This window comes from Podarcis muralis, chromosome 15 (genome assembly GCF_964188315.1).
Source record: "Podarcis muralis chromosome 15, rPodMur119.hap1.1, whole genome shotgun sequence".
NCBI lineage: Eukaryota > Metazoa > Chordata > Lepidosauria > Squamata > Lacertidae > Podarcis > Podarcis muralis.
The window spans coordinates 36,484,066-36,498,954 of record NC_135669.1 but is presented as its reverse complement, the minus strand read 5'-3'; the positions used below and the strand labels follow the sequence as shown (position 1 = coordinate 36,498,954).

General features: G+C 49.6%; 1 protein-coding gene across 1 annotated transcript in view; it reads right to left on the bottom strand.

The window, feature by feature from the left end:
* CLUH (CLUH binding protein of NUMT mRNA) overlaps window positions 1-14,618 on the bottom strand; it is a 73,598-nt gene extending 58,980 nt beyond the window's left edge. Inside the window, exon 1 of the mRNA XM_028707527.2 lies at window positions 14,319-14,618. Within this exon, the coding sequence (XP_028563360.2) occupies window positions 14,319-14,433 (115 nt within the window). The 5' untranslated portion in view covers window positions 14,434-14,618. The remainder of the gene's footprint in view (window positions 1-14,318) is intronic.
* Window positions 14,619-14,889: the final 271 nt, after the last annotated feature.

Sequence of the window (14,889 nt, the reverse complement as noted above, 5' to 3'; positions counted from 1 at the left end):
GAGGCCATTTCAGACTGGGAGGGGGGGGCGGGAATCCCCTTTCCAACCAACGCTGAAGGACAACTGGATTCCCCGGGACTCTTCCGCTTCCTAAGCCAGAGATGAGACTTCTGTAAAACCACGTGCGCGCACACACCACGTTAAAAGGGATATAGTTAATTTTGGACTCCCCTCTTGAAGAGGGGAGATGGCAGGAATCAGGGGGTGTGGGGGTGTTGCGTTCCCACCCCCTCAATGAAAAGATATGGGGGGGGGGAGAGAAGAGAGGATACCTTAAAGGATCCTGTGATCTTAAACAAAGAGAGGAGGGGTAGAGGGGAGGAAGGCCCTCCCACTCTGCTCCGATTGGCTGGGCGAAGCCTGTACCCCTTTGAAGGTCACCTTGAAGGAGGTGGCGGAAGCTGGGGGGGGGGCAGAAGGAGACAGAGGAACCAGCTGCAGAGGGCACAGAAGTAGCCCTGGCAGGCCTCGTTTGGGATGCAGACTCTCCATGTTAGGCCCCCTCCCCACTGAAAAAACACACAAAAACCTGGCACATATGAAATCTCAAAGTCACCCCTTCCAAAAATTTATCTACAATCCTCCTACTTTCCTTTCCTCCCTCCGATTTCCCAGCCCCCTCCCTCAGATTATAACTCTGTAAACAGCAGAGGAAGCTGCCAGGGACCAGAGTGAGGCCATCTAAGCACAGAACTGTCCACTCTGGCTGGCAGCAGCTCTCCAGGTTTCCAGGGGCAGGGAGACTCTAGGCCCCGACGAGAGTGATGCTGCCAGGAATTGAACCCACGACCTTCTGCGCCCGAGAAGAGGATGCTCCACCTAGTGAGCTACACTCCAAGTGAGTGCCCTCTGTATGCATGCGTGCTACAACTCCAAGATGCACCTCAGGGCTTATGGGAGTTGTAGTTTGGAGGGGGCCAGGGCTGGCGATGTCAGCTCTGGGCTCTTCAGGTTATTCTCACAGGTCTCTCTTCCACCAGGTGAGGTTCCACTATGCAATCTTGCCAGTCGGACCCATTCTCTCCCCCCCTAAGGTAAAGGTACCCCTGCCCATTCGGGCCAGTCTTGACAGACTCTAGGGTTGTGCGCTCATCTCACTCTATAGGCCGGGAGCCAGTGCTGTCCGCAGACACTTCTGGGTCACGTGGCCAGCATGACAAGCTACATCTGGCGAGCCAGCGCAGCTCACGGAACGCCGTTTACCTTCCCGCTAGAAAGCGGTCCCTATTTATCTATTTGCACCTGGGGGTGCTTTCGAACTGCTAGGTTGGCAGGTGCTGGGACCGAGCAACGGGAGCGCACCCCACCGCGGGGATTTGAACCGCTGACCATGCGATCGGCAAGTCCTGGGCGCTGAGGCTTTTACCCACAGCGCCACCCGCGCCCCCTCTCTCCCCCCCCCTACTGCCCCCTAAAATTCACCCATTCATTCTGACATTTATATCCCACTTTTCCTCCAGGGAGGTCGAGGTGACACACACTCATCTTTCCCCATCTCAGTTTAATCCCCACAATGACCCTGTGGGGTAGGTTAGGCGGAGAGATCGCTACCAGCCCCCCAGAGTGGCAGAGTGGGAATTTGAACCCTGGTCCCCCAAATTCTAGCCTAATCCTCTACACCATGCCAGTGCCATCTGCCGCTGCCTCCCCTACACAAACACCACATTAAGAACACACTGGAAATTACATCCAGGGATCCAACCCAGAACATCTGCACGCTCAGAATGCGCTCAACCCCTGAGATGTGCTTCATTTACAAGGCTATGGGGAATACCTGTGGCCCTCTCTGGCTGTCGCTGGACTGCAACTCCCATCAGCCCCTGCCAACATGCCCAGTGGCAGAGAATGATGGGAATTGTAGTCCAGCATCATCTGGAGCAGCCTTTCTCAACCTGTGGGTCCCCAGATGTTGTTGAGCTCAACTCCCATCACCCCTAGCTAGCAAGGCCAGAGCTCAGGGATGATGGGAGTTGTAGTCCAACAACATCAGGGGACACACAGGTTGAGAACCGCTGATGAAGGAAAGCCTGCTCCTCGTTTGTATTCTGCTGCTATTATTTTATTATTTCATGAAATTTATATACTGCTTGATTGTAGGGAAAACGGGGGGAGGGGGGACCTCAAAAGGTAAAAATAATAAAATTATCCCTAAAATTTTTTTACAACCGCAATTAAAAACATACAGAAAGTTAAAGCCACAATAAAATATACCCAAACACATTCAAACTCTTACAAGCTTTCCAAACATCTGGTTGGCTCATCAACATTTGAACCACAGAACTGTAGAGTTGAAAGAGACCCCAAGGGTCATCTAGTCCAACCCCCTGCAAGGCAGGAATCTTTTGCCCAATATGAGGCTCGAACTCACGACCCCGAGATTAAGAGTCTCATGCTCTACCAACTGAGCCATCCCAGTGATTATATCTTTAAAGGTACAGGTAAAGAGACCCCTGACCATTAGGTCCAGTCGTGGCCGACTCTGGGGTTGCGGCGCTCATCTCACTTTATTGGCCGAGGGAGCCGGCATACAGCTTGCGGGTCATGTGGCCAGCATGACTAAGCCGCTTCCGGCGAACCAGAGCAGCGCACGGAAACGCCGTTTACCTTCCCGCAGGAGCGGTACCTATTTATCTACTTGCACCTGCCTGGCATCAATAGGCAGGGAGTTCCAAAGTGCCGGTGATGCCACACTCAACAGCACAAGCCTAGGAAGCAGCCACATCTCTTATGTCAGTATTGTCTACACCAGTGTTCCCCAACCTTGGGCCTCCAGCTGTTTTTGGACTACAATTCCCATCATCCTTGACCACTGGTCTTGCTAGCGAGGGATGATGGGAGTTGTAGTCCAAAAACAGCTGGAGGCCCAAGGTTGGGGAACACTGGTCTACACAACTTGGAGATCATCCTGCATTCTCTCCTGTGGGGTTTTCTAAAGACTTCAGATGAATTCATGATTATTGTCAACAGAGCTTTTCATCAACATAAAATTTAAAAAATACAAATAAAAAAGAAAACACCATCAAAACCACAAACCACAGGAGCAGTACGGAGCTTGTATTTACCAAACAGATAGAGAGCAGGTAATGTGGAAAAATAAAAGAAGCGAAACACATCCTGGAAAGCCGAATTTTGTGATTTGGTGGGGTAAGAATCATCCAATGGTGGAGCTGGAAAGGACCACAAGGGTCATCTAGTCCAACCCCCTTGCAGTGCAGAAATATTTTGCCCCAAATTCGGGCTTGAATCCATGATCCTGAGACTACGAGTCTCACGCTCTACCAACCGAACCAGAGTTTTGCACATCTGAATTTGACATGTAAAAATAAAATGAAATCCCACCAAGCAGTGCAGGAATGTTCTGGGTCTCCCTTTCCCTTAGAAATGTGCAACTTGTGGCTTATTTTTCATCGCGGGAGCCAGATTCCACATATTTCATACTGCAACGTGAAGCTGAAGCATGCCTTCCATTCCTGGGCCAAATAAGTTCTCACTGCGGTTTGACCATCATACTTGCTCAAAAGGGCTAAATATGGGAAGCCCTGAATGGGGCATTAATTTCCCCCCTGATATCTCTTCAAAAAATAAATTTGGATGCCCAAGAGCCTTCCCACCCCAAGTGGAAAAAGGTCCCCCAACGATCCTTATTATGACCTGGGTCGAATCGCTTTGAAAGCGGCACAGAGGACAGGACAAAGGGGGGTTAAACTAATCAGAGCAAACAAAGTTCCCTCCACCAATAAACTACAGTCCAAGGAAGGCAGCAATAACAATCTAAGAGCTGGTCTGGGGGAAGGTTGTCAAAGAGGCTGACAATTATATGCTTAGACCAGGCGTCAGAAAACGTTTTCAGCAGGGGACCAGTCCACTGCCCTTCAGACCTTGTGGGGGGCCAGACTCTACAGTGGTACCTCTGGTTACGTACTTAATTCGTTCCGGAGGTCCGTTCTTAACCTGAAACACCACTTTAGCTAATGGGGCCTCCTGCTGCTGCCGCGCCACCAGAGCACAATTTCTGCTCTCATCCTGAAGCAAAGTTCTTAACCCAACTACTTCTGGTTTAGAGGAGTCTGTAACCTGAAGCGTATGTAACCCGAGGTACCACTGTATTTTGAAAAAAGAAAAGAAAAGAACGAATTCCTATGCCCCACAAATAACCCAGAGATGCATTTTAAATAAAAGCACTCATTCTACTCATGTAAAAACACGCTGATTCCCGGACCGTCCGCGGGCCGGATTGAGAAGGCGATGGGGCCGGATCTGGCCCCCGGGCCTTAGTTTGCATACCCGTGCTCTAGCCAGTGGTTCTCAACCTGTGGGTCCCCAGATGTTGTTGGACTACAATTCCCACCATCCCTGAGCTCTGGCCTTGCTAGCTAGGGGCGATGGGAGTTGTAGTCCAACAACATCTGGGGACCCCCAGGTTGAGAAAGGCTGCTCTAGACGCAGGGAGATAAGGCAAGGAAGGTTAGGTTTGGGGAAGCAGAGTGCAGGGAAGAAGTTTAATGATTGAAAGGTCAGGGTTTCAAACGAAAGGTTGGTCTCACCAAAGCTGCAACGATATGCACTCACTTGGAAGCCAGGCGGCTCAAACCCAGCAGGGCTTGCTTCCTGAGTAAAGCAGGCAGAGAGGATAGGTCTGTATCGATTTTCAGCCAGGTTCAGGCAGGTATCACTGAGATTTAAGTGGGAGTGTGTTAGGGCCCCAATCCAATACAAAACATGTCAGCCATGGGAGTGGGAAAAGCAACAGAGTCAAATGGCTGACATTTATTTATTTATTTATTTATTTATTTATTTATTTATTTTTATGGCTGACTTAAGCTTCAAAGTCCATCCAGCTTCTCATGGCCCCTGGGAGTTGCCAGTGTTTGAAATTAAAGGTAAAGGTACCCCTGCCCGTACGGGCCTGTCTTGACAGACTCTAGGGTTGTGCGCCCATCTCACTCAAGAGGCCGGGGGCCAGCGCTGTCCGGAGACACTTCCGGGTCACGTGGCCAGCGTGACAAAGCTACTCTGGTGAGCCAGAGCCGCACACGGAAACGCTGTTTACCTTCCCGCTAGTAAGCGGTCCCTATTTATCTACTTGCACCCAGGGGTGCTTTCGAACTGCTAGGTTGGCAGGCGCTGGGACCGAGCGACGGGAGCGCACCCCGCCGCGGGGATTCGAACCGCCGACCTTTCGATCGGCAAGCCCTAGGCGCTGAGGCTTTTACCCAAAATTAGCCAGGCGCATTTTGCACCTGGCTTTTGACTACTTGGGAACAACTGACATTTCCGCCATCTGGGGATCATTGGATGCGGACCGTTTTCACACACTGTAGAATTCTATCATTTCTATCTATCATATCAATTCTACCTATCATATCAAATTTTCACTGTAGAATTCTATCAGTTATACTTTATCCAAACAAGCAGAATGAATTTCTGGAACTGAAATGCTCAGCAGGAACAGTCACCATTAAGAAAAAGAGGTCGGAACAGCCCAATATACTCTATTTTTCCGTGTATAACACGCTCGTGTATAAGACGCCCCCTATTTTGGGGGCTGCAAGCAATCACCCGGCCCCACAATGTACTGCCTGTGTATAAGATGAGCCCCGTTCTAAACATTATTTTTGAGTAAAAAAACCTAGTCTTATACACGGAAAAGTACGGGATATGTCCTTGAATCAAGGGACTTTTCTTCCTTTAGGTTCTCAATGTTCTTAACCTAGCTCAAGGCTGCTATCTGAACTAGGCAGATGTTTAACTGAGAAACAATCACAGTCAGTCCATCATTTGAAAAACAAGACTTTAGAGCCATTGGGCCCCTAGCTTTTAATATCCGAGTTTCTAACACGGGCTGCGTTGCCAATTTTGACTCCCATTAGCCTCTGGGTTGGAAGAAAGTAAGAGATTAAATGCATGCACACAAATTCTTCACAAGAGATCTGGTGAATCTGGGCTCTGGCCAAATTTTATCTGAGCCTTGGAAAGCACATAGAGCTGAAAGAGGAAGTGGGCCAGAGCGCCACACTTCCTCCTTCAACTCTATGCTCTTTTTCAAGTGGGGGAGGTAGGCACTCTGGTCCCCACATGACCAAGGGGGACAGTTCAGACGCACCAGAAAAAGTGGAGGTGGGGAGTGGGAACATTATGCTCACTGACACCTGCCCAAATTACACTGCTTTCCTTTTGGGTCATATTGAGCTAGATCAGCATTCAGTTTGCCAAATATACAGGTGATAAGGAATTGCATTCAGGTGCAAACCTGGCAGAGGAGAGATGGATCGCTTAGTCCCTCTTGTTCGATCCTGCTTGGACAAAAGGGGTGGGGAATCAGTCCTAATCAATGTTTCTATGCTGACTGCAGGGAATGCAGGCCACGGGCCTCCCAGCAGGCTACTAAAAATATTTTTAAAAATCAGTGGAAGTCTAGGAGAGTTTGTGAGTGCATTTAAAAGAGTGAGAGACAGTCATCCCTTCCACTATAGCTAGGACAAAGTTGTGTGGGTCAGTGTCAAGACTATTTCAAATAGCCCTGTGTGGTAGCCTTGGGGAAGCATCATAGAGCAACTAATAAAGCAGAATAAAAGGTAAAGGGACCCCTGACCATTAAGTCCAGTTGCAGACGACTCTGGGGTTGCGGCACTCATCTCGCTCTATAGGCTGAGGGAGCCGGTGTTTGTCCGCAGACAGCTTTCGGGTCATGTGGCCAGCATGACTAAGCCGCTTCTGGCAAACCAGAGCAGCGCACGGAAACGCCGTTTACCTTCCTGCCTTACCTATTTATCTACTTGCACTTTGACGTGCTTTCAAACTGCTAGGTTGGCAGGAGCAGGGACCGAGCAACGGGAGCTCACCCGTCACGGGCATTCGAACCGCCAACCTTCCTATTGGCAAGCCCTAGGCTCAGTGGTTTAACCCAGAGCGCCACCCGTGTCCCTATAACAAAGCAGAATAACCCCCCCCCCAAAGACTATTTCAAATCTGCACCAAAGAGTGCCCTCTCTGGGAGGAGCGAAGTGTGCAGCTTTCGCTTTCCAGCCTCAGTTTTCCCCATCTGTAGAATGGGAAGCACTGCAACCTACCCCATCTGTGTTACCAGACCGAAAGCACAATACATTTTACACCCCCACTTTTGCTCTTGAAGCGGCTTCACCTGTTGTAGTCCACCGGCTGACTTTCAGCAAGTCCACGTGATGGTCACTTGCAAGTGGGCGCAAATTCACAGCAGCAGTTCTTTGCTACCTATGGCAGGTCCGTTGGGCTGCATTAAGACCGTGCAATGTTTAGCAGCATTAAACGCAGGAAAGTTTAGTAGCAAAGTTTTACAGCAGCATTTACAAAACTCCCAAAGATTCCTGGTCTACCAACGAGCTGATTCAAGTGTGCGGTTAAATCAGGGCGGGGCAGGAGTCAGGAAAAACTGCCAAAATCAAACCTATTTTATAGCCTACGATGCAGAGAATGACTGTGCAGGTGAGAAAACAGTATGTCTTGTTACGTTAGAACAGGAACCAAACAGCCCAAACTCAACTCTGTACTACTTCTTGGGACTTTTCCGTCCAGCAAGTTTTCATACAAGGCTGAACCGCTTTCAAAGCTTTATTTAGGATGCTGCTGCACATGGCTGTGATGTTTTGTGAGAGGGTGGTAAGGCCACTGTAACCCGTATGTGCCCAGTGTTAGAAATTAGCCAGGCACGTTTTGCAACTGGCGCAAGTCCAATTGCAACCATGTGGAAAATAAACATTAGAACACCAATATGGATTCTCAAAGTCGGATTGCAGGATTCTTATTCTCCCCGGCAAAATAAAATATATACACAGAGAGCACACAGATTCGTACCCACTGCAACTTTCCCCAAGCCCATTGTGACTTCGCCTCAGCAGTGTGTGGCAGAAAATGTTCTGTTTTAGAAGTTCATTCATAAACAATGAATAGGTGCCAACTGCAAATAAGTATTAGGCCAACCTAGCATAATAATTTTATTATTTATAGCCCGCCCATCTGGCTGGGTTTCCCCAGCCACTCTGGGCAGCTTACAGCACATATAAAAACATAGTAAAACACCAAACATTAATTGCATGTTAAGCTTTATTTACTAAATGCAAGTAAACTAAACATGCCAGGTTACATCATTCTTAGAGCATCCGAATTTCCCCCTGAGGCAAACTAAAAATTGTCCAGTGAAAACCACCCTTCCTTCAAAAGTTTCTGAAAAGCTCACATCGCTGCACTCTGCACATTCTCAGGGTTTGTTAGGACACATGTGCCGGAATTTAGCCCCAGCATTAGAGTCTGGCACAGATTAAACCCCGTACAGTACAAGCCTCTGGCTCCAACTCCGTTAGAGGAGGGAGGGAGGGAAAGAAAGAAAGAGAATTTAAGTTCTGGCAGCAATACCAGGTAACACCTTCTTTACACCCTCCCCTTCCTTTTTTTAAAAAATGGGGGGAAAACACCAGCCTAGGATTACAAAAGAGAAAGCCAACACACTCACTGGCAAAGCCCTGCACTCAAAAGATTACCAAAATAAGGGTAAGCTACAGGAATCATCTATACTGTCATTTAACTCTGAATGGTGAAGGTTCTCCAAATACCTTCCCACAATTTCTCCAGCCCTCAGTCCAAAAGGAGAGGGGTTTGAGAAACCCCAGATAGAGGGACGGCAAAATGATTAGGTGGAGAATGTCATACAGGCAACAGAATTGACAGAGGTACAGGTACACACCTTAGAATATGGAATTGTAGAGTTGGAAAGGAACACAAGCGTCATCTGGTCCACCCCCCTGCAAAGCAGAAATCTTTTTGGCCAACGTTGGGCTTGAACCCACGACCCTGAGATTTAGAGCCCCATGCTCTACCAAAGGAGCTATGAGCCTTCCTACAAGCAGAATGCAAGCTGCTAAGCTGGGTGGGTATCTAATGCCACCAAATGCACATTTAGAAGGTGTAAGGAGCAGGAACGTGGGTGGCGCTGTGGTCTAAACCACTGAGCCTAGGGCTTGCCGATCAGAAGGTCGGTGGTTCAATGGGGTGAGCTCCAGTTGCTCACTCCCAGCTCCTGCCAACCTAGCAGTTCGAAAGCACGTCAAAGTGCAAGTAGATAAATAGGTACCACTCCAGTGGGAAGGTAAACAGCGTTTCCGGCCACGGCTGCCATCTTCCTCCATCACCATGTCAGGCCAATGGTCCATCTAGCTCCACATTGGCTATATTGACCAGCAGCAACTCTCCAGAGTTTCAGACAACATCCACTCCAAGTACTTCTGCTATGGGGCAGCTCTATTAAGTAGGTAAATAAATATGGGGAAAGGAAAACGTCACATAGAGAAAGATCCGAAATATTTTCCTTGATGCTTGAATTTGTTTTGATTCTGGGTTGTTTCTATTTGATGTTTTAGTGTGTTATAAACTGCTTCGAGATTTTCTTTCTTTAAAATATATAGTGGTATAGAAGTGAAACGAAAAATAATAAAAAGGCACCTAGACATTCCTTCGCGGCAACCGTAATCCAGATGTAAGATCGGCTTTTATATCCAAGTTTCTAACAGTAGTTGTAAATGGGTCTCCAAGATATCGCAAGCAGGGCATCGGCTACAGGTCTACATCGGTTTTTCAAAATTATCAGATTTCCCCCAGAAAGGATAAAAGTGGATAAAATGGGACAAAATAAATGGCTGCCATACGGATGAGAAGATGTTATTTGGATGGATGGATGGATGGATGGATAGATCCGATTCCACAACAAACCAGCACCAGGAAGAACTCTTAGATCCACAGTCTGGCTCTTCACAAAATAAGTTATCACAAAGCCCTCTCAATGGAACCTTCAGAGATCAGAGTTGCCCTCCCACCTGGCCTTTACTGGCACATAAGAAAACATCTCCTACCAAGTCAGAACATCAGTCTATCCAGCTCTATGTTCTGAACACTGACTCTCTGAACACTGACTCTGAAACAGACCCTCTCTAACCCAATGACCTGTCCTTCAGCAACTTACATCCTTGGGTCCTAAAGAGATTTGGGTGTTGCCGCCATTTTAACGTCACTTTTTTGCACTGTATTATTTCGATGATTTGCGCTATCTTGAGGGCCCTTCTGGGACAGCTGAAATAGCGGATATAAACCATTTCGTAAATAAAGAACCCCCAATATTAGCCCATGGGCTCTTGGTGATTATAGCATAGGTACCTACCCGTTTCCCCAAGAGAGCACCCAATACCCATCTGACTGGGTTTCCCCAGCCATTAACTCAAGTGTGGGAAATTCTGATCAACACCAAACTTCGCAAGTGTAGGAACCTGTGGTCCTCTAGGCAGGACTGCCAGCATGGATGGGAGTCCAGCAACATCTGGAGGGCCAGGATTCCTCCTCTGTCATCCTGGTTCAATTCTGAGCAACAGGAGAGCAAGGGAACCCCCCCAAAAAGAGAGGACAGAAACTATGGCTCCCCCCCCCCAAGCCGGAACTCAATTCCGGCACCTCTCAGGTGGGTGCCATTGCCATTACAAGAGAACAAGGGATGCATTCATGGTGAGTTCCAAAACCATTTCCCCCCTAGAAAAATAGCACTGACAACAACTGTTGCCATGGGACAGCTCAGTTGGTAGAGCATGCAACTTTTCATTTCACGGTCACAGGTTCGAGCCCCACGTTGCGTAAAAGATCCCTGCATCACTGGGGGTTGGACCAGATCAGGGTTTCCCAAACTTGGGTCTCCAGCTGTTTTTTTGGACTACAACTCCCATCATCCCTAGCTGGCAGGGCCAGTGGTCAGGAATGATGGGAACTATAGTCCAAAAAGAGACCCAGGTTTGGGAAAACCTAAATTAGATTATCCCTGTGGTCCCTTCCAACTCTACAATTCGGTTACCCCTTTCTAGTTATTCACATTGCCTCAAGAAACAAAGAGACCAGGTTTGTCAGCTTCCATTTCACTTATTCTGGGTTCGCATTCCACAAAAGAAACGCCCTTCCACTGTCTCCCTCAGCTGATGTGTAGTTCTGGCCCTCTTCTCAAAGAGGAGGAACTGAGGGCGCCTCACTCAATTTCTACAGCTCTAACCCCCCACCCTCAAAGGAAAGATGGGGAGCTCATTCTCCACTAAGAAAGCGCCTGTGATTCCATGTGTAGGAGATAGTACAGTATGTGCCGCTGGACGACCAAGGTGAGAACCTCCATTGCCAAGAGCAGTGTATCTCGGGAATATCAGATGATGAGGACCTGCAACCAGAGGGGACACTTGCCTCTGTGTGGTGTAGTGGTTAAGAGCAGTGGACTCGTAATCTGGTGAACCAGGTTCGCTTCCCCGCTCCTCCACATGCAGCTGCTGGGTGACCTTGGGCCAGTCACACTTCTCTGAAGTCTCTCAGCCCCACTCACCTCACAGAGTGTTTGTTGTGTGGGAGGAAGGGAAAGGAGATTGTTAGCCGCTTTGAGACTCAAAGGGAGTGAAAGGCGGGATATCAAATCCAAACTCCTCCTCCTCCTCCTCTTCTTCTTCATCTTCTAATTACATTACTTATTACAGTGGTACCTTGGGTTACAGACTCTTCAGGTTACAGACTCTGCTAACCCAGAAATAGTACCTTGGGTTAAGAACTTAGCTTCAGGATGAGAATAGAAATCATGCAGCGGCAGCAAGAGGCTCCATTAGCTACAGTGGTACCTCAAGTTAAGAACAGTTTCAGGTTAAGAACAGACCTCCAGAACGAATTAAGTTCTTAACCCGAGGTACCACTGTACAAACATTTATGCCCCGCACCTACCAATAAGCTCAGCATAGTTACATGGTTCACCCCCCTTCATTTTACCTGCACAACAACCCTGTGAGGCGGACATTGGAGGTGGCAACTGGTGCCAAGGTCACCTACCAAGTGAGCTTCATGGCTGCGAGGAGCATTTGAACCTTTGGCCTCCCAAGCGCGAGATCAGTACCCTTACAGACAAAACACACTTGCAGGGGTAGGTGTCAGGGGACTCCCAAGCAAAGCGTGTGAATCAGATCAGATGAGACAGTTACTACAGGACAGGCCTAGTTCACACCGGCTAAGGGTGGGGGTGGGAATCTGTGTGTGAGCTGTACCATTTCAGGGGAAGGGGGGGGGGCGCTCTCAAAGGATGGAATGCTCTTCAATACAGAAAAACAAATAAATCATTGCAACTGGGTATTATCAAGGAAAAAGGCAAGGCTATCCGCCCTCCCTTCTTGCCAGTTAAGAACAGTTTCAGGTTAAGAACAGACCTCCAGAACGAATTAAGTTCTTAACCCGAGGTACCACTGTACAAACATTTATGCCCCGCACCTACCAATAAGCTCAGCATAGTTACATGGTTCACCCCCCTTCATTTTACCTGCACAACAACCCTGTGAGGCGGACATTGGAGGTGGCAACTGGTGCCAAGGTCACCTACCAAGTGAGCTTCATGGCTGCGAGGAGCATTTGAACCTTTGGCCTCCCAAGCGCGAGATCAGTACCCTTACAGACAAAACACACTTGCAGGGGTAGGTGTCAGGGGACTCCCAAGCAAAGCGTGTGAATCAGATCAGATGAGACAGTTACTACAGGACAGGCCTAGTTCACACCGGCTAAGGGTGGGGGTGGGAATCTGTGTGTGAGCTGTACCATTTCAGGGGAAGGGGGGGGGGCGCTCTCAAAGGATGGAATGCTCTTCAATACAGAAAAACAAATAAATCATTGCAACTGGGTATTATCAAGGAAAAAGGCAAGGCTATCCGCCCTCCCTTCTTGCCAGTGGGACGTCGTTTGCAAATAAGGTTACGCAGGGGTCATTCACAAATCCTGGGAGTCGTGGGGGAAGAGGGCCAAAGGTCATGACCCTCAAGCCTAAAAAGATGTGTTATGATGTAAGCAGATGGGGAGAGGGGGGATTAACAGTTATTTCTCCCCCCCCCCCCAGTATGGATCCGTCCCAAGAGTGGGAAAACCAGCCCAAGGATTACTCTTCTGCAATACACCGCAGCCACTGCTCCGCAATATGGACAAGTAGATCTAGGCGTCCATGCGTGGGCTGGGGAAATGATTGACCACGTGAGGTTGCAAATAACTCCCCTTAGGAGTCCGAAGTTCAACACTTGGGAGGGTCCCCAAATGCAAAGAAGGTGCCGACTGGCTGTCAACACAAGGCCGACACTTTCACAAAGTTCGCTACAACCAAGGGGTGGGTGGGAGAATCTGGGTCACACAGCTCACGGCCCATGCTTCTGTTGTCAAAGTCCCAGTGAGTTCCACCGGGCTTACTCGCAAGCAAGGATAGACACAGGAGGCGAAGCAGGGACCTCAATAACCCACTGTAGCGGCCGAGTTGTGAAAATATGGGTCATGTTCAAGGAGAAAGCCCCCTCCCCCCCATATAAATATCTCATTTTATTTTCTGTTCTAATGGCTTGGCCTTGTAAGCCGCTTTCCATGCATTGCTGGGAATGCGATGTGAGATTATTCAGGAGCAACCACCTCCAGAGCAGGGTGGGCTGGGAGATTTAGCCCAGAATGTGGTGAAAGCAAGCGGAAGTTAAGGCCGCCTACTTTAGAAACCCACCTTAGAGACTTTTACTGACAAGCAAGCGTCACTGGCCTGGAGACCTTGCCCCTAACACCACATAGAGCAGCAGTAAGGCTTAATACCGGGGCGGGGGGGGGGGAGCGTATACAGAACTGCAACCTTTTCACACGTCACAAGCCACCTTGCAAACCACCGTCGGAAAGGTCACATATATGGAACCGTAAGAGGCCAAGGAACAGGAAATTTTTCCGGGTCGCCATCTCCAAAGGGCTGGGAGAGGGGAAATGGAGTTAGAGACAGGGGTCATTACCCCAAGAAACAGTCCAAGCGAGACAGCTACACTGGGGCGGGCGCTTTCTCCCTACCCTAACCCCAACCACCCCCAAATAGTAAAACATGCTTAAAAGGATTGCAGCTTTCTCTATTTTTGGGGGGGGAGGGGAGAGGAGAACAGGTTTGAGTACACTTGTCGGAAAAGCAAAGAAAAAGAAACTAACCGCGCGTGCCTATATACACACTGCACCCATAAAAAAAATAAGAGGGTGGCGAGTTGTTCCAGCGTAACTCCCGTCCCCAAAGCGAAAAAGGCTGCACCCAGCGTTAGGTCTGCTCGAGAGTAACGAAAAGGAGTCAGACCCACCCGCGCCGGGCTGGGGTCTTACTCGCGAGTAGGAAACAAGCCGGAGCAAGGAGAGTTTGAAACACTTTGCCCATGGGCAAGGCTGTCATTCCTTGGGAAGGTGAAACGCTGCAGGGAACCCGGAGGAAGGGTCCACCCGGGATCCGACCGCGCAAGACGGCTCACCTGCGCTGAGCTCCGGCTCCTTGCCGGCCGGGCCCTGGCTGCCCCGCTGCTGCTGCTGCTGGTCCTCGTCCGCCGCCGCCCCTGCAGGAGCCACCTCGTCCGCCTTGATGACCATGGCCGGTCTCTCCGCCGCCTCCGCCTGCCTTCCCTTCCTCGCTGCCTCTGGCGAAGGCGCCGCCGCTGCTCCTGGCGCTGCTGCTGCTGCCGCTGCGAAGGACGGAGAGAGCCACTCGCAGCCCCACGTGGTGCGCGCTTCACCTCCGGCGGCCGCTCTCTCGCTCGCTCTCCCACCCTCTGCCCGAGTCAAACTCCGCCCGGCGACGGCGACGGCGCCCCGGCTGGGACAAAAAACGGGAGGGGGCGGAAGAGGCGGGGCAGAAACGCCTTAAAGGGACAGCGGAGTCAGAGGGAAGGGGGAGGGCAAGGGGGGAGGGGGAGGACAGAGGAAAAGGAGGGGAGAAGAAGATGGGAAGGAGTGTAATGACCAAGCTGCAATTTAAATTATTTTCTAAAAAATAAGTCGTGTCTCTTTGCTTCCCAATTTGTATTCCCCCCCCCCTTCCAGATTTCT